Below are 22521 nucleotides of genomic sequence, written 5' to 3'. Positions count from 1 at the left end.
CCAAATAAAAAAAAGAAAAAGAGAGAAGGGACAATGCTACTATCTTTTTCCACACTTGTGCTTCATAGTAGCACCATGTTCTTCATGATTGAGAGCTTCTTGCTTTGTCACTACCATATGCTAGTGCGAATCTTCATTATATAACTTGGATTGTATATTCCAATGATGGGCTTCCTCAAAATTGCCCTAGGTCTTCGTGAGCAAGCAAGTTGGATGCACACCCACTTGTTCTCCTTTTGAGCTTTCACATACTTATAGCTCTAGTGCATCCCTTGTATGGCAATCCCTACTCATTCACATTGATATCTATTAATGGGCATCTCCATAGCCCTTTGATACGCCGAGTCAATGTGACCATCTCCTTCTTTTTGTCTCACAACCACCACCACACTCTATTCCACCTATAGTGCTATATCCATGGCTCACGCTCATGTATTGCGTGATAGTTATAAAAAGTTTGAGAAAGTAAGCATGCGAAAACAATTACTTGACCAATACCAGGGTTGTGCGTGATTTACATTAGTTGTGTGAGGATGATGGAGCATAGCCAGACTATATGATTTTGTAGGGATAACTTTCCTTGGCCTTGTTATTTTGAAAGTTCATGATTACCTTGCTAGTTTGCTTGAAGTATTATTGTTTTCATATCAATAGCAAACTATTGTTTTGAATCTTACGGATATGAACATTCATGTCACATGAAAGAAGTTGCAAAGGACAACTATGCTAGGTAGCATTCCACATCAAAAATTCAGTCTTTATCACTTCCCTACTCGAGGACGAGCAGGAGTTAAGCTTGGGGATGCTTGATACGTCTCCAACGTATCTATAACTTTTTATGGTTTCATGCTATTATGTTGTGAAACTTTGGATGTTTTGTATGCCTTTTATATTTTGTTGGGACTAACTTATTAACTCAGCGCCAAGTGCCACTTCCTGTTTTTTCCATGTTTTTGACCCCTTTCAGAGGAGGATTTTGAACGGAGTCCAAACAGAACGAAACTGCCAAAAAGATTTTTTCCGAAACATAAAAAGATCGGGAAGCCTGAGAATCAGGGCAGGGGGCCTGCAGGGACCCCACAAGCCCCCTAGCCGCGGCCAGGGGGGCCGCGCCTCCCATGCTTGTGGGCTCCCTGGGCCACCTCTGCCCTAGGACTTTCGCCTATAAATTCCCTAAAATCCCAGAAAAATTCGGGAGATCATCGAAAGTACTTTTCCGCCGCCGCAAGCTTCTGTCTCCGCAAGATCCCATCTGGGACACGTTTTGGTGCCATGCCGGAGGGGGGATTCGGATACGGAGGGCTTCTTCATCAACACCATGACCTCTCCTATGATGCGTGAGTAGTTCACCATAGACCTACGGGTCCATAGCTAGTAGCTAGATGACTTCTTCTCTCTCTTGGATTTTGAATACAAAGTTCTCCATGAAGATCTATCCGATGTAATCTTCTTTTGCGGTGTGTTTGTCGAGATCCGATGAATTGTGGATTTATGATCGGATTATCTATTAACCTTATTTGAGTTTCTTCTTATCTCTTTTATCCATGATTTCATATCCTTGTAATTCTCTTTGAGTTGTGGGTTTTGTTTGGCCAACTAGATCTATGATTCTTGCAATGGGAGAAGTGCTTGGTTTTGGGTTCATACCGTGCGGTGACCTCACCCAGTGACAGAAGGGGTAGCGAGGCACGCATCGTGTTGTTGCCATCAAGGGTAAAAAGATGGGATTTTCATCATTGGTTTGAGTTTATCCCTCTACATCATGTCATCTTGCTTAAGGTGTTACTCTGTTTGTCATGAACTCAATACACTAGATGCATGCTGGATAGCGGTCGATGTGTGGAGTAATAGTAGTAGATGCAGAAAGTATCGGTCTACTTGTCTCGGACGTGATGCCTATATGCATGATCATTGCCTTAGATATCGTCATGACTTTGCGTGGTTCTATCAGTTGTTCGACAGTAATTTGTTCACCCACCGTAATATTTGCTATTTTGAGAGAAGCCTCTAGTGAACACTATGGCCCCCGGGTCTACTCCACACCATATTTCCAGCCTTACTCTTTTTCTTCGTTGCACTTTCCGCCTTCAGATCTCACTTTGCAATCAATCTTGAAGGGATTGACAACCCCTTTATAGCGTTGGGTGGAAGCTCTTTGTGTTTGTGCAGGTACTCTGGACTTGACGAGATTCTCCTACTGGATTGATACCTTGGTTCTCAAACTGAGGGAAATAGTTACTGCTCATGTGCTGCATCACCCTTTCCTCTTCAAGGGAAAACCAACGCAAGCTCAAGAGACGACAGAAGGTTTCTATCGACGTAGCAGGTATATCGGAGCCCACTCGGTAATACAACATCACAATAAGCCTTGAAAGCAATGTGACTAAGAAGTTAGTCACGGGATCTTGTATTATGAAACAAGTGAAGAGACTTGCCGGTAACGTGATTGAACTAGGTATAGAGATACCAACGATCGAATCTCGCGCAAGTAACATACCGAATGAGAAAGGGAACAACATACGGAATTAACTGAATCCTTGACATAGAGGTTCAACCGATAGAGATCTTCGTAGAATATGTAGGAGGCAATATGGGCGTCCAAGTCCCGCTATTGGTTATTGACCGGGGAGTGTCTTAGGTCATGTTTGCATAGTTCTCAAACCGCAGGGTCTGCACACTTAAGGTTCGGTGATGTTTCAACATAGTTGAGTTATAGGTGTTGGTAACTGGAAGTTGTTCAGAGTCCCGAATGAGATCCCAGATGTCACGAGGAGCTCCGAAATGGTCCAGAGGTAAAGATTGATATATAAGAAGTCCTATTTTGATCATCGGAAAAGTTTCGGGTACTTCGGTAGTGTACCGGGATTGCAGAGAGGGTATCGGTGACCATCGGGAGGGGTGTCACGCCCCGAGGGGCCTCATAGGCTGTGGGAGGCGACAAACCAGCCCCCGGTGGGCTGCCCTAATCCCCCACTAAGGCCCATGAGGTTTGAGAAGGAAAAAACCCAAAGGTGGAAGAGGAGGAAATGGTTTCCAAGTGGAGAGGAGGAATGCTACTCCTAGTAGGATTGGAGTAGGACTCCTCCACCTCCAATTTCAGCCAAACCTTGAGAGTTTGAGGCTGCCTCCTCCCCTCCCTCCCTCCTATATATACTAGAGGAATTAGAGGCAGCCCTAACCCTAATTGCCACGTGATCCCTCTACTTCTCTCTACATCTGTTTTTCCTATAGTCTAGTTCGGCGATGCTTAGGCGAAGCCCTGCTGGAATAGTATCACCACCACCACTACCACGCCGTCGTGCTAGAGAACTCATCTACCTCTCCTCCCCATCTTGCTGGTTCAAGAAGGCGGGGATCGTCATCGAGATGTACGTGTGCTGAACGCGGAGGTGTCGTCCGTTCGTCACTAGATCGGGATGGATCATGATGGGATCGCGGGACGGATCGTGATGAGATCGCGGGATGGGTTGGGATATGGATCGTGAAGATGTTTCACTACATCAACCGCGTTATATACGCTTCCTCTTAGCGATCTACAACGGTATGTGGATCCGGTCTCTGTCTCATAGATGATCATCACCATGATAAGTCTTCGTGTGCATAGAATTTTTTTTGTTTCCCATGCAACGTTCCCCAACAGTGGTATCAGAGCTAGGTTCATGCGTAGATGATATCTCGAGTAGAACACAAAAGAGTTTGTGGGCGTTGATGTTCAATTTTCTGCCATCCTTAGTCTTTTCTTGATTCAACGACATTGTTGGACTGAAGCGGCCTGGACCAACTTTACTTGTACGCTTACGAGAGACCGGTTTCATCGACTGACATGCAACTTGTTGCATAAAGATGACTGGCGGATGTCTGTTTCTTCAACTTTAGTTGAATCGGATTTGACCGAGGCGGTCCTTGGAGAAGGTTAAATAGCAATTTGCATATCACCGTTGTGGCTTTGCTTAAGTAAGATGTGATCATACTAGATACTCATAGCAGCCACGTAAAATATGCAACACCAAATTAGAGGACGTCTAACTTGAATTTGCAGGGTATGCATGTGATGTGATATGTCCAAATACATGATATGATATATTGGATGTATGAGATGATCATGTTGTAATAGTTAAATATCGACTTGCACGTCGATGCTACGGCAACCGACAGGAGCCATAGGGTTGTCTTTAAACTAACGTTTGTGCTTGCAGATGCTTTTACTATATCGCTAGGTTGTAGTTTTAGTAGTAATAGCATAGATAGCGCGACAACCTCGATAGCAGCACGATGATGGAGATCATGATGATGGAGATCATGGTGCAGCGCCGGTGACGATGGAGATCATGTCGGTGCTTTGGTGATGGAGATCAAGAAGCACAAGTTCATGGCCATATCATGTCACTTATGATTTGCATGTGATGTTAATCCTTTGATGCACCTTGTTTTGCTTAGGACGGCGGTATCATTATAAGGTGAACCCTCACTAAAATTTCAAGATAAAATTGTGTTCCCCCGACTATGCACCGTTGCGACAGTTCGTTGTTTCGAGACACCACGTGTTGTTCGGGTGTGATAGACTCAACGTTCACATACAACGGGAGCAAAACAGTTGCACACGCGGAACACTCGGGTTAAACTTGACGAGCCTAGCATGTACAAACATGGCCTCGGAACACAAGAGACCGAAAGGTCGAGCATGAATCATATAGTTGATATGATCAACATGGAGATGTTCACTATTGAAGCTAAACTCAACTCACGTGATGAACGAACTTGAGTTAGTGGATTTGGATAATGCGCCACTCGAACGAGTTGCATATTGACGAAACTCCACAATTGAATTATTTAGTTCGCTCCCGTTTAAGTAAACAACAACATTAAATGTTGTTTAAACATGGCAAGGGGTAAAGCACAAATAATCTACCTATCTAGGCATTTTAAATGAGGCCGGAAACGACATATAGCATCTCCGAACTAACCCCACGCGTTAACTTTGTAGTATGTTCAGATCTGTCCTAACTGCATTTTATGTTTGTTAAGCGACAAAACAAAGTAGTTCACGAGAAACTACACGTCATTCTAGTCGGTTTACATATATAGCTCATCTCCAACGGAGCTACGGTTATCTAGCTACGAATTAAACTGTTTCTATCACGTCAACACACAAACCGATGCACACAACATGTCTAACAATTTTAAATATACATGAGAGTTGGAAAATATTATTCAACGCGAAAATCTACACGTTTTACATATAAAATTTGTCGTGATCCGACGTACGGTTTAAAACTACGGACATTTTAAAATCAATGCTTTTTCTGAAATTAATAAATTTGCAGGTCCTAAAAAAACTACACGGCCCGAATCTGCAGCTAGTGGGCCAACAAGGGTGAGCGTAAGATAACTAAAACGCGCGCGGGGGCGTGAGATAGAACGGGGTGCTCACTAGAGGCCACTAGGCCGGCTCGGTGCTAGGCTTAGGGTGGACCTGGGCCTCGGCTGGGCCAACTGGGCCGGTTGTGGCTCATCTGGCAAAAGGCGACAACGGTCGTCCTCCCGACCCGATCAGATCGGGGCTGGCAGCGTCCGGCAGCTCCGGTGGCCGGCGCGGAAAGGCAAGGGCGTTGAGGCGGCGGTCACCGACGAGGGACCGGCCGGATCCACGGGCTGGATGGCGGCGAGAAGAAGGAGGAGGACGGAGCAGATGACCTCCATGGCGGTGGCGACGTGGTCGAGCCACAGCTGCGTGGCTCCGTCCAGCGAGGGGGCGGCTGCGGGGCTGGCAGCGCGGTGACCTCCGGCGGCGGCCGGCGGGGCTCTGGCGAACCTGCACGGGCGACGACGCGTGGATGCAAGGGCTCGGGTGATGGAGCTCGGGCTCCTCATGGCTGCGAGAGGTTGAGGGCATGGCTCGGGGTGCGTGTGGTCGCCCGGACATGTCCAACTCGGACATGTCCGGTAGGTGGGGTTTGGGGTGATTTTGGGCCGTTGGATGGGGATCCAGTCATCCAGATCTGACCCAGAGATGGATTTCGGAAGAGAGAGGAGGTGGAGCTAGCAGGTGGGGTTTTTCTTTCGGGGGGGGTGGCTGCAAAATGGCTAGGGAGAAACCCTAGTGGAGTGGGACAACTCCTCAATGGGATGGTTCTTATATAGGGTTTGGTCTATGGTGGGTTGGACCTCGTCCGTCCGATCGCGATCTGACGACCACGAACGGAGGAAGTGACTAGATGGCTCTAATGGGGTGTGTGGTTGGGCTATGTAGGGATGAGAGGGAAATGGTGCGGCCCGTGACCGAGTTTTTAAAACACCGAACGTCCGGCAATTAAACCAGCTATAATGTCGCTATATAATAAATGATACGCGTATCAAACGAGCTCCGATTGCGACGAAAATTGGCAGACGACCTACCTACATAAAAATAAGACCACACGCCAACTTCCAACCCAATCCGAGAATATTTGATACACAGTTTTACAAACAAGGTTTTAGCGATGCCGCAGGCGCGTGCGTGTGTGGTTGGACTCAAAACGGTGTGTAGCGACGTCCGGTTACGTGCGTGGTGGCGGGCCCGCCCCCACTACCGGGCCACACGCAGCCGCGTCAGCCGACGCCGATCCCGAAGCATCGACGCAGGGGCCCAGACGCCGGGGCTTCCGACTGGCCCTCAGCCGGCAGCTGCCCCACGCGTTGTGGTGTCCGGTTGGCCCTCGACTGGCTATCGCCCAAGCCGGCCGGTGGCCGATCGTCTCGCCCACCGGTTCCGACGGGCGCGTCAACTCCAACAACAATCCTCTAGGGGTGGGGGAAACCGCTGGGCCCCCTCGCTCGGAGGCCTTCGGACCTAAATGGTTTCGAGGGTACTTATGGGGAAATGGCCCCTGGGTATACCAAAGCGGAGGAAATCCTTCTCCAAGACGTTTGGGGGCCGACTAGCCCCCTGGGCCGGCTGGCGGTAGATGCCCCGCCCGGTCATTGTGTTGTCGGCCGGCTGGCGATAGTCGCCCCGTCCTGCCAGACCCAACGGCAGTTGGACGGGTTAGAGACCACGGTATATAGGAGAGGCCCGGTCTCCATAGAACGCGATCCAATTTCGTCCCCCTGCTAGGGCAAGAACCCACCTTTATACTTGTCTTCCACCTAAAGCAATGCCACCACAAGCAGGAGTAGGATTTTACACCGCAAGGTGGCCCGAACCAAAGTTAGCTGTCGTGTGCTCTACCTCGTCTCCTAGTTCAGGACGTCGGAGAGTCGCCGTGGGGTCGAGAGGTTGAACAGGGTTGGAGAGCGAGTGCAACCTAGTGTTCAAACCTTTCCTTGGGTTTGTTGAGCCCCAATTCCGACATTTGGCATGCCAGGTAGGGGTGCGCAACCAGTCTCCCACTCCAGTCTCTCCCAACTTCACCGACCCCATGACTGACACTCACCGCATGCGCCCCGAGAGCTCAGCGTCGGATGGCCGTTACCGGCCTACCAGCGTTGTGGCCACCACCGTCTTCGCCCCCGCCGCGCACGGGCAGCAGGGCTTCCTCTGGCCACCGGCACATCAAGGAGGTCGCCCTGGTACGTCTCCAGCGGCCTCTGCCTCAGCCTACGTTCACGTGGGGAACCTGAATGCGCACGATGCGCTGCTCATGGCGAGCGAACCGCTTCACCACCACCCGACGGACGGAGGATACGATCGTGGGCGGACCATGTTGCCGAACTCGTCGTTGTTGCCTGTCGGAGGCAAGGGTCTCGACAAGCGAGCCGCCCCCGAGTGCCAGCTCGCTTAGCCCGTAGCCCGAGAGACCCGAGCAAGCCCCGCCCACTGAAGTATACGATTCAACTGGACTATGAAGCCACATTTACACCTTGGCTCATAAAACTAGATTAAACCCTTTAAATAATTCTCCCTTTCTCCAGTTACGAGTGTATGGCAAAATGGATCGCTGGTGCTACAATGGACAGTTATGCGCACTAGCCGGACCTACATGTGATTGTCAGCAGAAGTTGAAGCTACAGTTTTGGTGGTGAAGAGGATCCATGGCCGTGGTGCTGCAGGGGAGTGCGTTAGAGCATCTTCAACTGGACCCCTCAAACTGCCCTCATATGTGGGGAAGATATGAGAAGAAAAAACACCACCCAACTGGATCCCTCAAATCGCTCTCATGTCCGGACTGTCTACGAACCCTCAATTCAGCCCATATATGGGGAAGATATGCGGGTGTCCGGGCAGTCCGTCACGTTGGACGCGGCCCACCCCAGACCACTCTATCTCGTTCTTTATTCTTTCTTTTCTCTTTCTCTTCATTTCCACCAATTATATACGTTTGACCGGACAATATGGGGGATATGGCTGTGTGGATGGACAAATGAGGGTTCAAAGTGGACACACCTGGACACTGTCCAGACAATGTCCACAGACATATGAGTGGCCAAATTGGTCCAGTCCGGTTGGAGATGCTCTTACGTAAGCTGTGGATTCGAAGACAGATGGACTATGGAGTCCATCATGGTGGGAGCAGGACAGAGTTGCAAGACAAAGAATTATATGTTCTACAGTAATAAGACTAGGAGGAAGCATAAATGTTGACAATTAGACCAGGTTTGAATCCACTACTCCCATGGATACATTGGGGGGGCTCTGTTCAAGCACAACAAAAACTTAGGATCACATTCATTATCAGATCGACAGATCCATAAAGATAGGAAGCTGCATACACTATTAAACAAAATCCATGCACCTTTTCTCCAAAGGCTTCCTGGGTTATCTATACCTTGGTATCTCTCCTATCAACAATGCCGAAAGAGGCACCTTATTAACAGAAGATGTTGCTTATAAGTTACTAAAATATGAAGGTGCGGGGATCAAACACTAGTAAGTTTTTTTTGAATGAAAGGGGTTTCCCCCCTACCCCACTTTTATAAATGGAGCAAAAAACAGCCCATAACCAACTACATAGCAGTTTTACCACACCAACCTGAAAAACCACAGGCAGACCCCAACAAAGGAAGCTGTCCTGTAAAGTGCATAGTCTACTTATTTATTACAAGCCAAGATAAACTGCTAAGGAGAAAAAGAAACTAAGGATAAGGATAGTCTTCAGATCATCGCCACGCAATCCTCAGAATCTCCCCCCGGCGCTTGTCCAGCAGTCGAATGAACTGCTTCAGTTCGGTTTGCTGAGCAACGCCACAGAGAACTTCCGAGCGAAGTAAAATCCCTCTTAGCTTGGCAATGTTGCAGTCCAGACTTTTCCACTTGCAACCCTGAAAACAGAATTCATTTCTTAACTTCCACATACTCCACAAGGAGGCAGCAATTACCAAGTTAAGAACAGGCCTCTGTTTATTGACTTTCCAAAAGGAAGCAACCTCACTAATGCAACTTAATCTGCAGATCTTAAAGAAATCAGATATAATATCCCAAATCAGACTAGAATTCACACAGTCAAAAATAAATGCTGGATGGATTCATCTTCACTACAAAATAGGCAAGATTTATCCTCAATTATTATCCTTTTAGCCACATTATCTCTAGTCAATTATTTGTTATATAGACACAGCCACAAAAACACATGAATTTTTTGAGGACACAAAGTTTTCCATAGAGAATCTCCAAAAGGAGACACCACCCCTCCAAAGTTGATACACTTATAAAAAGATTTAACAGAGTAAATGCCTTTTGATTCCAAATCCCACACAGGAGTATCAAGAGAATCAGATAGAGGGTAATTCTTTATGTGATAAATTAGCATTTCCCAGTCACTTAGTCCACTATGATCAACACACCTTCTAAATGATAGTCTAAGTGTTATCCCATCCCAAACCTGGGCCACAACACATTCTTGTTGATTACAAATGTAAACAATTTCCAAAAACTAACTTTAAGGGAACATTCCCCAGCCCACACATCATGCCAGAAGCTTATAATAGCACCATTTCCAATCTTCCAATGATAAAAATTTCTAGAAGCTTGTAAGGCCCAGGAAACACTTTTCAGAAAGGAGACCCAAATTTTGTTTTGGTCCAAAAAATATTTGTACAATTCACATCATATTTATAAGTAATCACATTTTTCCAGTCCCCAGAATTATTCATAAAAAATCTCTTCCCTAGGAAGCCAACAATGCCATATTATAATCTCTAATATTCGGTATGCCTAAACCTCCAAAATCTTTCTTCCTAGACACCAAGCCCCATTTGGCCAAATGGAACTTATGTTGATCCCCCACATTGCCCCACAAAAAATGAGCCATCTGGGAGTTAATGGCATTGATAGCCCATTTGGGGAACTTCACAAATGCCATGAGATAAGCAGGGATGCTCACAATGCAAGCACACAACAACACAATTTTCCCCTTGAAAGTAAGATATCTACCCAACCAACCAGAAATGCCCTTGATGATCTTATCAATCAAAGGTTGTAAGTTTTCCCTCCTCAACTTATCATAGTGAAGAGGCACCCCAAGGTATTTAATAGGAAAAGATCCTATATTACAGCAAAAAATCTGGGCAAAAGACTTAGCCCTACACTCATCCACATTAATAGTAATTAGGTCACTTTTATGAAAATTGATTTTCATCCTAGAGAGATTCTCAAAACATGAAAAAATCCATTTAAAATTCTTAGCCTTTTCAACAGAATCCTCTAAAAAAAGGAGAGTATCATATGCTTTTTCATAATCTAATTTGAGCACAAGCCCGGGTCTATTAGATTTTTTAACCTCATGAATCACTTCATGAGCAAGGACCACACTTTCAAGAATATATCTGCCCTTGATAAAAGCAGTTTGATTTGGGGAAATCAGCCTATTGCAGATAGGAGACAATCTATTGGTAAGAATTTTTGACAAAATCTTAACCACACAATTGCTAAGGCTGATAGGTCTAAACTTTTTCATAGTATTAGCTTCTGGTTCCTTAGGGAGAAGAATGATTAAAGCAAAGTTTAGTCTATGTAGTTCCAGATTGCCCTCCTCAAAATCTTTCACCATGGCCATAAGATCAGATTTGATCACTTCCCAAAAAGACTGGTAAAAGAGAAAGGAAAATCCATCAGGACCAAGAGCACCACTAGCATAAGAACTAAAAATAGCCTCCTTAACCTCTTCCTCAGATATATGCTTTTGAAGCTCATCATTTTCACAGTCAGAAATCTTTTCATCCTCCTGCCAAAAGGCAGGGGCCAGCTGAATGTTATGTCTTTCTTCTTTAGCAAATAAATTTTTGTAATAGGCAGTAGCAATAGGTAACATCTCTTCAGTACTAAAAACAAGACCATGATCACCCATCAACTCATATAGATGATTCTTACGATGTCGGTAATTGGCCAAAGCATGAAAATATGCATTATTCCTGTCCCCCTCTTTAATTCTCCTATCCCTAGACCTCTGCCACAAAGCAGATTCTTCTTTTCTCATTATAACTTCTAATTCGGATTTAATCTCCTTCATACGCTTTAGATCGTCCTGAGAAACACGGTTAGATTCAGCAAAAACATCAAGTATATCAAATTCCTGAATCAAATCCCTCTTTTTCTTCTTGATAGCAGCTTCTATATTAGCACTCCAACCTTTAATTTTCTTCCTGAGACGTTTGGTTTTAATGATCCAAACATCAACAGCTTTATCCCCTAAACATGGAGTATTCCAATTATTCATAACCACACCCCGAAAGTCAGGTTGATCCAACCACCACTTCTCAAACCGAAACAGTTTAGGAGAGACAACCCTTCGAGCCAAAGTATCTAATATTAGCGGGGTGTGATCACTACCAATCCTAGGTAAAGCCCTCAGTACAGATAGTGGGAAAATAGCATCCCAGGAAGGGGATGTAAACACTCTATCAATAGTAGCATAAATAGGGTCATTCTGATTGTTGCACCAAGTATATTTCCTGTTAGCAACATTAATCTTCATTAGACCCCATTTATTAACCCAATCATTGAAAAGAAAGGATGTAGAATAGTTTATAACACCATTACTTTTATCCAAATCAGACCTAACCAGATTGAAGTCCCCACCCAGGAGAATGGGATAAGTAGCACAACTCAACACATCGTGCAGTTCAGCAATAAAATCCATTTTAAGTTCATTATAAGAAGTACCATATATAGCAACAAATTGCCACACTTTCCCATCTTGTTTGTTTTTAATAGTAGCAACCACACAGTATCTTCTGTTGACAAAACCAATAGTATCAAATAAATCATTATTAATGCCCACAAGGACACCTCCAGCCGTTTTAATTGTAGATAACTGATGCCAAGAAAAATTCCTACTACCAGCAATTGTATTTAAAGTGTTACTATCAATAACCTCTCTCTTGGTTTCAAAGAAACCAACCAAATCTACCAAGTTTTTACAAACAAAATCCCTCAGACGCTGTAATTTACCAGGTTGCCCCAAACCCCTAATATTTCAGAAGGCACCAATCATGATATCTTGAAGGGGTGAGACAGGCTACAAAGCCTCTTATGTTGTCTTAAATTCGGACAGATAGCATCTAGATCATCAGCGTCAACTGATCTAGAAGTATTATCCGAATCTGAATTTTTTTCCTCCACGAACAGGAGTGTATAAGTCCACAGGCAAAACAGTTTCAGGATTTTGATCAGCAAAATCTAAACATCTAATCTGTTCTCACATAACAAGATCCTGAATAATATCACTCTGTTCTTCTCCATTTTGCCCCACACACAAATCAATACTAGTAATTTGACTAGCCAAAACATTAACAAAAGTAGTAGTAAAAGAGTTACCTTGAAAAGAAGAAGGTATCTCCAGATTTTTCTTCTGTAAATAAGTTGTAGCTTTATCCATAATCTTGACATTTCCATGTTGCCTAGTATTTGGTATAGAAGAGAGCACAGGCCCCCATTTCTTCATTTTGTTTGATTCACTCTTCCTTTTTTTCTCCATCTCAACCATATCCAAAGATTCCAGTAAAGATCTTTTGGCAGAACCAATACCAACTGCCACTTTCTCAGGTAGACAGACCATCTCAGGCATAAGAATATCCTCCTCTCTATCAGGATCATTCATTTCAATTTTCCTAAGTTGAGCAGAACAATAATCCATGTGAGAACCAATGTCCAGGTTTTCTTGAATAAAGTCACCAACCTCCTCAATACTTTCCTCTCCATGGCCATTTGGGGTTTTGTTCCCCACCTCCTCAATGAATTGTTCATGAAGGTCATCATTCAACATCACATGATGAAATTGAGCAGCAGCCATATACTTGTCATCTATTTTTCCACCAGAACCAGAAGGTTCTCCAGTAGGAAAGTTAGCTTTGTCTAATTCATCAATAGGTTCAGCTCCCTCATCCAGAACATCTTTATCCTGGCTTAAATCCTCCTCCAGATTATCTTCATCATCAATGTCTAAATCAGGGTCCTCATCATCCCCATCAGACCCTTCCCCAATCTGAGTAAAACCTTCCATAGTAAAATATAGGATGTACAACTTCTTCTTCATCTCCACCAATATTTCAAAAGGAATTTTTATGGGGTCCCTGCAAGCCACCTTAATCCTGATTTTTTCATAGAAACTCTTGAAAATCTCATTCCAATCAACATCAACAAGTATCCCAAAACAAGATGCAATTTGAGCAAACACCTTCCAAGCACACCACTTTGGAGGAATCCCTTCCACCTGAATCCATACCTCAGTTAACTCTTCATAGTGATCCAACATACCAATCCATTCACATATCTTGACAGAAACACCATCTATGGGGAGATCAAAAGCTGGGAATTCAATTAGGTCCTCAAGCTTCTTCCAAGGGGGAAATCTCAATAGGAATTTGTTTTCCTCAAGCTCTCTGATTTGCCAAGGCCACTCTTTTCCTTTACAAAAAATTCCATTCAGTTGAATGATCAGAGGCAGAAACCTCTCCTTTAAGAACTTTAAGAATAGCACAGTTCTTGAAGTTCATCCAATTAGATTCTGCAGCCATGGGGATATCAATATGGTAGAAACCAAGCCCATTAGCAGCACTTCCAAAAAACTCAGCAGAAGGTTGCAGCTTAGCCCAAGCAACACAATTGTTGACATTGTGATTTCTAGAACAGATAAACATCTTTTTGCCTCTACACAGTTCCCTACATAATGACCAGGCCAACTGCAATTGAAACAAATCATATCCTTATACCTTGGATCTAGAGGTTGCACCACAGGTGTAGTTGAAGCAGGAACAGCAACTTGTCCCACAGCAGCACCAGCAGCCTTAGCACCAGTGACTGGTTTCTGCACAGGGCCCCCAGTCTTCACCACAGGAGCTGGGGGTGGAGCAGTAGGAGCAGCAGGAGGATTAGAAGAAGCCCCCTGATCCCCTTTCCTAGGAGGTTGTCTCCTAGCGCGATGTCCCCCTCTTGGATCCATCTTCTTCTTCACAGCACCCACGAAAGATAGCTTGCCAGGGCACAAACCCCCACTATCGATCTGGAAATCAGTTGGGATGGGGTCAAACCTACCAGGGTGAACTACAGGATAGCAGTCTTCTACAGAGAAGCAACCAGATCTAAAATGTCTTTCCTGATCCAGAACAGCCGACTACCTATAGAACTAGGGTTGGGAGGGGGCAGACACGGTCTGCGTCTATTCTGGCGGCAATTGGGGGAAGGGATAACCCAGAGCTGCCCATAAAACTCAGCCACCTCCTCCTCAAAGCTATAATGAGACCCCGACATTACACCCCGAAGGCGTATTCCTCTTTCCTGTTTTCCTGTGCACCACAGATCCTCTGATCAACGGTTTAGAGACTGCCCTTGTCCCCAGAAGAGGCCAGTCTTTGATACTTTTATCAAAAGCAGCTCCCACATTTGCAGAAACAACCCGTGTGCTTTCCTATTTCCCTTCCTTAAAACCCTTTTTTCGCAAACCACCACTGACCCGCGAATTATATCATTTTCTTTCTCATTTAGCTCATTTTTCTATTTACATCTACAAAACCAGCGTCACTAAATTTGTGTTCACCATCAGTAGAAACTGGCATATCCATCTTCTGACATGAATTCACAGACAGTTCTATCATTCCTTGAATTTTGTCCTCGGGTATAAACCCAGGAATTATTGCCAAACAACTATCGGATTCTACTTCAAACATTGGGGGAACAAACCTATTATTACAATCTCTAGCATCATTCACAAAAACAGAGGAGGAGTTTCCTGATTCAATATCAGAACCTTGCCTCAACTCACCTAGATCATTTGATCCTGATGCAGGGATATGGGGTGGGATACAAATCCCTACAGAAATTTATCCGAAGCCAAATCTGAAATAATACTACTACTATCAGCAGCAACCAAAAGGTCGCACGGGGTCTTCTTCTGATCTTTCTCACGCCCATCGGTGATCAGACGATCACAGCAACCAGTCATTGAAATTATGTGCCGGAGAGGAAAAGGAAATCAACTAACCCGATTACGATGAGGAGGAACCACACCTCGATCTCCTGGCCATGGCGGAGGTTCAAAGTGATGACCCTCCCCCACCCGACGTCCTCGCCTCGAAGTAGTTTGTCGCGAAGCACGTCCACCAGGAGCTCGCGAGATCAATTGGCTTGAGGAGGATCGACCCCCGGCGGCAGCTCCCCGCGAGGGATCTGAGACAGCTCCAGCACCGACGGCGGCCTGATGTTGAGGAGGAACGGAATCGACGATTTGAATCGACTCCATTTCCACGCCACTCCTGGATCCGTGGCCTCCGCCTCCCGCATCGCCCAATACACGAACTCGTAGTCCATGCCTCCCTCGTCCCCGCAGAAATGAGCCTGTTCCGCGAAAGTTGCCATGCGGATTATATCCACCATCACCGCTGGCCAACTCGCACGATCCGGAAATTTCCCCCGAACCACCCGCAGCATCTCCGCACGGGCCTCCTTCGATCGAAGCTCTGCTGATGGCAGCAGCCTCATCGGGGTTGGATAGTCGAGAGCCCGCGGTGGCGACACCATCTCCGGGCGAAGTCGCCGCACCCGGATCCTTCTCCTCTCGCCCGCCATCGAAGCCCGAGGAAGAGGAGACGCCGCGGCCCTCCGACGGATAAGGATGTTCGCCACGCGTCGAAGGTTGGGAGTGGAGGGGAGGCTCGAAGCCAAATGGAGACGAGCGGTGGAGCAGGGGGGCAGCTCGAGGGTGAGATGGCCGGCAGTAATTGCCATTAATGGCGGTAGGTGAACCCTCGCCCGTCGCCACGCTCGAGCGAATCGGTGTTCCCATCTTTCTGGCTGGCGTACCACTAGTAAGTTCATTTATGTATTTCTAGGTTAAAAAAATGCTACTCATTGGTTGAACGACAGGCAGCAAACGCGGCCAATAATTGATAAGCAAAATTGGGGAGCACTTGTAGTTTTTCCCTGCGTCCGTACCTACTGATGATATACTCATTCTCATTCAAATATATAACAAGTTCAGAATTTGTGCTAGTAAAACATTCATACGTTCAACCACCAGTATAGAAAGAATTACCAATCAGGACAACATCATATTCGTATTAGTAGATCTGTTACGGTCAAAGTATTACTGAAAACCATGTCAATGTCTTGAACTTATATGTTCCCTACTTTTAAAGATTGAAGTTGGTGGTGAGTTCACATGTGGGTCCAACATCTTTTTAAAATAAACAAATACATGCATCCACACATGTAAAACTGCAAACCTTCCAAGAAACATATAAACAAATGTACTTACTTATATATTGGATCTATCATAAATAAACAAATACACTACTTTCATGTGAGACCAACTTTATTGTAAAGGGTACAAATAACAAACACAAAAGTGTGACTTCAATTCAAAATCGATATTGGTTTTAGTGTCTCTTTCCAGCCTACTATGGTCATTTGAAATTCTTTGGTGCACCATGCCTCTCACTGTATTTTTGCCATCTTTTAGTATAATTGTAAATCACACAACGGCCACAAGAGCACTAACGTTATTTGACCACCTCATATCCCAATGGCTCCGTGGCAACGCACGGGCATCGTGCTAGTTGTGAATAACAGTGTGTGTTTCACAAATTTGCCTTAAATGCCAAACACAGTTTTTCAGAGATAATTTCGCGCGTTATCAATAGGAAGAGCATAAGCCTTGATCATTCAAACATCAAAACAGTAGGCAATAGTGTAATCCACAATAGCTAGTCATGATGAACCTCAGCACACATGAGTAAGTAATTACCTGGCGCTGTCGCTAAGAGGATTCAGGTGTTTAGAGAACTCGGCAGGAAGAAACGACTTGAAGTACCAGTACTTTGCTTTCGAGAAGTTGGTCTCACGAGATACATCAGTTTCTTCTAATTCAGGATTGACATATGGGCAGAAACCCTTCACTGTCCTCCTGCTGATGTCAACGGAAACTGACCAGTGATCGTAATAACAGTGTTCTGCTACCCTCTGGCTCAGCACAAAGCATATAACATTTGGATCATTCATGCTGATGAGAGGAAACTGCAACGGGGCGTGCGGGAGAGTCGCGGCAAAACCATCAAGACTCCAGAGCTCATTGGATGTAAGCTCATCAGTCTTATCCCACGCCATCTTGTTCAATTCTGTTATCCTTAAAGTCCATGAGGTGACCGTGAAGCTAGAAGATCCTTTCAAATCTCCAATAATCTGTCCATCCGAACGGACAACGGTAACGAACTTCATGGCGCCACAGCTGGTGACACCCACTGTTTGGCACACATCTACCCACCCAGTGCCGTGGCAGTTGCTACGAAGATTGGGCACTTTTGCAGGGAATTGAAGGAACCGGATCTCGGGGCTGTCGTCGAATACATTGCAGAACATGATCCCACGACAATAGTCAATCCAGCAAAATCCCAGTGAAACAGCAAGTCCTCCAAGGAAAAATCATCCGGACAATCCATGAGTACGACCGACGGCTGCTTAATCTCCCACCGGCTGGACCTGGACGGACAAAAGATATGGAGCTCCGGTGGTTTTTTGGACCAGGTGATCTGGAGCTCCGCGACAGCAAACTCGTCATTGGCGCGGCACAGGACGCCCACATCCAAAAAATTGGCCCTCCGCACGCACTGGTTGGTCGTCATCAAGGAACCCTCGGCCTTGATCCGGGCTCGGACCTCTTCCTCGGTGCCACCGAGGGTGGGGAGAAGCCTGAGCGACGGCGGGGACGAGCCACCCCCACCGGCCCTGTAGAGGAAGAAGTCAATTATCCTGCACTTATAGATCATACTGTGCTGATCGGGACGGGGCACATCGATGACATAAGACATCTGGAGGAGCAAGGCGTCGCGGTGAGCGGCGACGACGTGGAAGTCGTCGAAGACCGACGCGCCGCCTTCTACCCGCAGGAGTATGCGGGACACTCGCGGCGGAGCGTGGAGCTGGAAGACCGTTCTTATGCAGCTGCTGTCCTTGATCCAAACACACATTATGTGGTCAATCTGAGCAATATTCCGGAATTCGCTTCTGCACTAACAGTTGCGATAGAGAAGATAGCTGACCCTGATAGTGCTGCTTTGGCCATTTATGAAATCAGCGCTTTTAGGGAACGTCGTGGAAGGTTTGGTCAACGGGTCGCACACATTTCAGCAGAAAAAATGTCACCAAGTAAGTTACAATGCTTGCAGATCCTTAGTCGCACTTTCCTCCAATTTGCAACTCGTTAATCTCATTGTTTTTCGGTGGTAGCCGAGTGGTGGTTTCAGTTTGGAGGGGACGTTCCCAATCTGCAGAAGTATGCCTTGAGAATTGTTTCCCAATGTGTGTCGTCAAGTGGATGTGAAAGGAACTGGAGCGCTTGGGCCTTGGTCCACACGAAACAAAGGAATCGTCTATTATATGGCAAGCTGCACAAGTTTGTATCCGTTCGCCACAACTTGAAGGTATAAAATTCTCTTGTGTGTTGAGACCATGATCCTCCATTTTCTTAGAAAACATTGTTGTTTACGTTGCTGTTATTTACTGATTTTGTTTTCACACCTTTGAAGATACGTGCTGAAGAAGACAAGGACCGGGTGAGAGAGAATGATAAATATAAGGAGGTTGATCCATGTGCAATGATGATGAATACAACCATGTTTGATGAGGCTAATCCAATGATGGAGTGGTTGAATGAGGATGAGGAACATGTAATCTTGGATGGATCTGATGCTGCTAGCGCCGTGTTCGAGGAAATACGTCGCCTTAACTCAAGCAAGAAATCCTCTCATCTTGGAAGGAAGGGCAATGGAACGAAAAGGAAGAGAGTATTGGAAGAAGATGAGGATGACTACATTGATTGTGATGATGATGAAGAAGAAGATGACTACATAGACATTGATGATGAGGATGAATGCGGAGATGATAGCGCAAGTGAAGCTGATGGAGAAGATTCAACTACCCGAGTTGAAAAAGATCAACCAAGCCAAGATGGAAACGAGGTTGAGGAAAGAAATGATGGAGGTTTGCTGAACTGCCGTAGGTCTCGACCAGGAAAGCAAAGCACGAAGCTGAAGGACTTGACGAGCCTTTACAATTGACAGGTAAGTTCATTGACCTGATTTGAAATGATCTAGATTTCTGAAGCTTAAATTACTGTTATATTTGGTTAGAAACTACTGTTTCAGTATTTTAGTAATCCTCGCATTTCGGTAATGCCCAAACATTTCTGCCAAGGTTTTTGTTTGCTGAAAGTTGCATGGGGCGTGCTAACTGTTTCTTTTTGCTGACACAGTTATAAGTTCATTGGACCTGGTTAGGAATGCTAGCAAGTTTGTTTTTCTTTTCAAAATTACTAGTATTATATTTGGTTAGGCGTTGCAAGTTTACCTACAGATTGCTAATTCTAGCATTCGTACAACCACGAGGAATGTCATTGTAGTGGAAATTAATCCAAATAATTCATAGCTTCATAAATTGCCAAATGATTGCATCAGCCCACTTTACCTTGTAATATTGATTGACTTAATACACCATCATTTTGGCATTTGTAGAAGCATTTGGAGCATCGTATGGGGTCGCAAGGTTGCTGTCCAGTGAAGAAATGACACAAGAATGGAAGAAGGAAGCTTCTGGTTGCATTTTGTGGTGTATGAGAACTCTGAATGTTATTTTGTGGGATGCATGAAATGTTGTCCAGGACTAGTTGTGGACAATTCATTTGGATGGATGCTCTTTTGCTGTGATCTTGGATGTAGTTAAACTATGCTACGGATTGGCCTGGATGTAGAACCTAAGTTATGATTGGTAGACTATAATCTTTACTCCTGATTCGTCAATCTAGATTGAATTCTGGAATGCTATAATTTGCCTTCAATTAAGTATGTTTCTGTGATATGTCATTGTTCCACAAAATTTCAAAAATTATGTCAAATTTCGGACGTTTTTCGTTCAATTTTCGGCCAGTTTTCGTCCCAGTTTTCAATTTTTGGATTTGACTTTTCGTCCGGTTTTTTTCGAAAAAATTCCAAAATTCCGAAATTCGTCTATTTCGCCCAGGACCGGAAAAAAATGCAAAACGAAATCCAAAATTCTGCGTGGAACTTGTTTCCCCTCGAGTTGCTGCCGGAGGCCATGGTCGAGTCGCCGCCGTCCGTGAGGACGTCATCCTTGCATACCACGAAACGGTCCAGAATGACCCAGTCAGGGAAGGAGGCGCGATCCGTGGCCGGAGGAGGGGAGTGGGAGACCGGGGCCATGGCCGGAGGAGGGGGTGGGGGGCTAGACCGGGAGGACGAGAGGAGAGGATGGTGTGATGTCTCGTATAGGGGCTTGGGCAGGTCGCGATCGAAACGGACCGGCCCATTTACATTTAGACCCTGTTTGGTTCCAATAAGTCAGGTGACTTATAAGTCAGGTGACTTAAAACCAGTGACTTATTATAAGTCAGGTGACTTATAAGTCAGGTGACTTAAAACCACTGACTTATAAGTCACCCTTGTTTGGTTGTCACCTGACTTATAATAAGTCACTGGTTTTAAGTCACCTGACTTATAAGTCACCTGACCAGTCCTTGGTGCACTGCGCGAGCCCGTGCAGTCTTCGCGTCCCGGCGACCGCCTCGGCTGCCCCGGCGGCGAACAGCAGCGGCGAGAGGTACGCCGTCCTCGTGAGCCTCTTCATCATGCCGGCGACCTCGTTGTCGAACTGGACAGACCTCGCCGCGCTCTGGACACCTCCCGGCACGACGGCGCTGTGGTCGTCGTCGACCTCGCCGAAGAACGGCTCGCCGGAGTAGCGGAGCATGCAGGCGTCGAGCCAGACGACGGCGTCCTTCTTGGACGAGCAGAGGCGTTGGGCCTGGGCTCCCGCGGAGCGGATGCACTCGGCGCACATCGTCCTGGGGACGTCCCCACGGCAGAGCGCCAGGCCGTGCACGCCGTCGGAGCTGCCGATGTCGAACCCGATGGCCGGGGCCTTGGTCTCGAGGAGCGACATCAGCCCCTGACCTCTTCCTCGTCGGTGCCTTGGGAATCTTGGAAAAGGGCGGCGAAGCTCCTACCGGCCATGGTGGAAACCGGGGGGCGAGCGGAGTAGGCGAGCGGATCCGGGCGGAGGCGAGCGGATCCGGCCGGGGCGAGCTCGCGATGGAGGGCGGCGGCGGCGAGCTCGCGATGGAGGGCGGCGGCGCGAGCTCGCGATGGGGTGCGTGGGTGCCTGGAACGATGGGGAGGCGTGGGGTGCGCGGTGGGGTGCGCGGTGCCTGGGCGTGGGGAGGCGTGGTCACGGGTGGGCTGGCTGAAAAAGTGGTGGGACCCACCCAAAAGTAAGTGACTTATAAGTTTTAAGTTGGGGTGGAGCAACTTATGACTTATAAGTTGGGGTGACTTATAAGTTGAACCTGTTTGGCAAAATAAGTCACTTTTTGCACTTTTTAACTTATAAGTTGGTGACTTATTTGGAACCAAACAGGGCCTTAGTACTGTAAAGTAGACTGGTTCTACTTGTGTTCTTTCTTTTTTCCTTTCCTTTTTATTTTTTACTACCACAAATCCCCGTGTGTCGGTGTATTAAGAAACGGGCCCTTAGTATCCGGACTTGTGCACAGACGACTGCGGCCTCCGGACCGGCAAGACCTCGTCGAGCGACGTCAACTTCCAAGCAACAGCAAGCAAGGAGCAAGACAACCGGTAAGGAAGACCCGACTGCAAGTGCTCCTCCCAAGGTCTTCACCCGCCAAGTCGTCGCTCCATATCGATAGGCTGATTGTCTACATCAGCTAGGTGTCGAGCGGGCAGGAGGTTAGGTGGGGCTGGTCGGGAAGCGTGGCAGCTCGATGGAGTTATAGCACCTTTAATGATGCCCGTCCTACGGTGTGGCAAGGGGATAAGAGGTAGCTGGGTGGACGACTCAGAAGGAGAGACAATCTTTACCGAGGAACGTCGCGAGCACGTCATCTTACGACACATCTAATGTTGTTTGTCCCAGTCTATCAGGGTTAGATATTTCCTACTATAGCTCCCTGAAAGCACAATTGCTCCCTAACTTGCTTTTGATAATTAATAAGAACATATGTATCATTGAACTAATTATTCAATCCTAGTATATTTCAGAAAAGTTCAAATATGCATTGGCTAAGGATTGAGAGGAGAAACCCCTGA

General features: G+C 46.2%; 2 protein-coding genes across 2 annotated transcripts; one reads left to right on the top strand and one right to left on the bottom strand.

The window, feature by feature from the left end:
* Positions 1 to 17901: 17901 nt before the first annotated feature.
* On the top strand, positions 17902 to 20184 carry LOC123396332. The gene is made up of 4 exons (XM_045091290.1): positions 17902 to 18550; positions 18632 to 18825; positions 18931 to 19464; positions 19915 to 20184. Exons 1-3 carry the CDS (start codon positions 17902 to 17904, stop codon positions 19459 to 19461), a joined length of 1374 nt encoding a protein of 457 aa, XP_044947225.1. The 3' UTR covers positions 19462 to 19464; positions 19915 to 20184.
* A 222-nt stretch (positions 20185 to 20406) lies between these two features.
* On the bottom strand, positions 20407 to 21358 carry LOC123396331 (cysteine-rich repeat secretory protein 38-like). The gene is made up of 3 exons (XM_045091289.1): positions 20923 to 21358; positions 20857 to 20873; positions 20407 to 20739 (listed from the first exon to the last, which is right to left on the bottom strand). The coding sequence occupies exons 1-3, from the start codon at positions 21356 to 21358 to the stop codon at positions 20407 to 20409; spliced, it is 786 nt and encodes a 261-aa protein (XP_044947224.1).
* Between the last annotated feature and the right edge of the window lie 1163 nt (positions 21359 to 22521).

Source organism: Hordeum vulgare, chromosome 5H (genome assembly GCF_904849725.1).
Source record: "Hordeum vulgare subsp. vulgare chromosome 5H, MorexV3_pseudomolecules_assembly, whole genome shotgun sequence".
NCBI classification, from domain to species: domain Eukaryota; kingdom Viridiplantae; phylum Streptophyta; class Magnoliopsida; order Poales; family Poaceae; genus Hordeum; species Hordeum vulgare.
Note: the sequence above shows the minus strand (reverse complement) of the source record. Positions and strands in the feature narration are given on the sequence as shown.

Coding starts and splice junctions, on each gene's coding strand:
- LOC123396332 (XM_045091290.1), top strand. CDS start 17,902: ATGGAGCTCCGGTGGTTTTTTGGACCAGGTGATCTGGAGCTCCGCGAC. Junction 18,551..18,631: donor AGCAGAAAAAATGTCACCAA/GTAAGTTACAAT, acceptor TTTCGGTGGTAG/CCGAGTGGTGGTTTCAGTTT. Junction 18,826..18,930: donor CCGTTCGCCACAACTTGAAG/GTATAAAATTCT, acceptor ACACCTTTGAAG/ATACGTGCTGAAGAAGACAA.
- LOC123396331 (XM_045091289.1), bottom strand. CDS start 21,358: ATGTCGCTCCTCGAGACCAAGGCCCCGGCCATCGGGTTCGACATCGGC.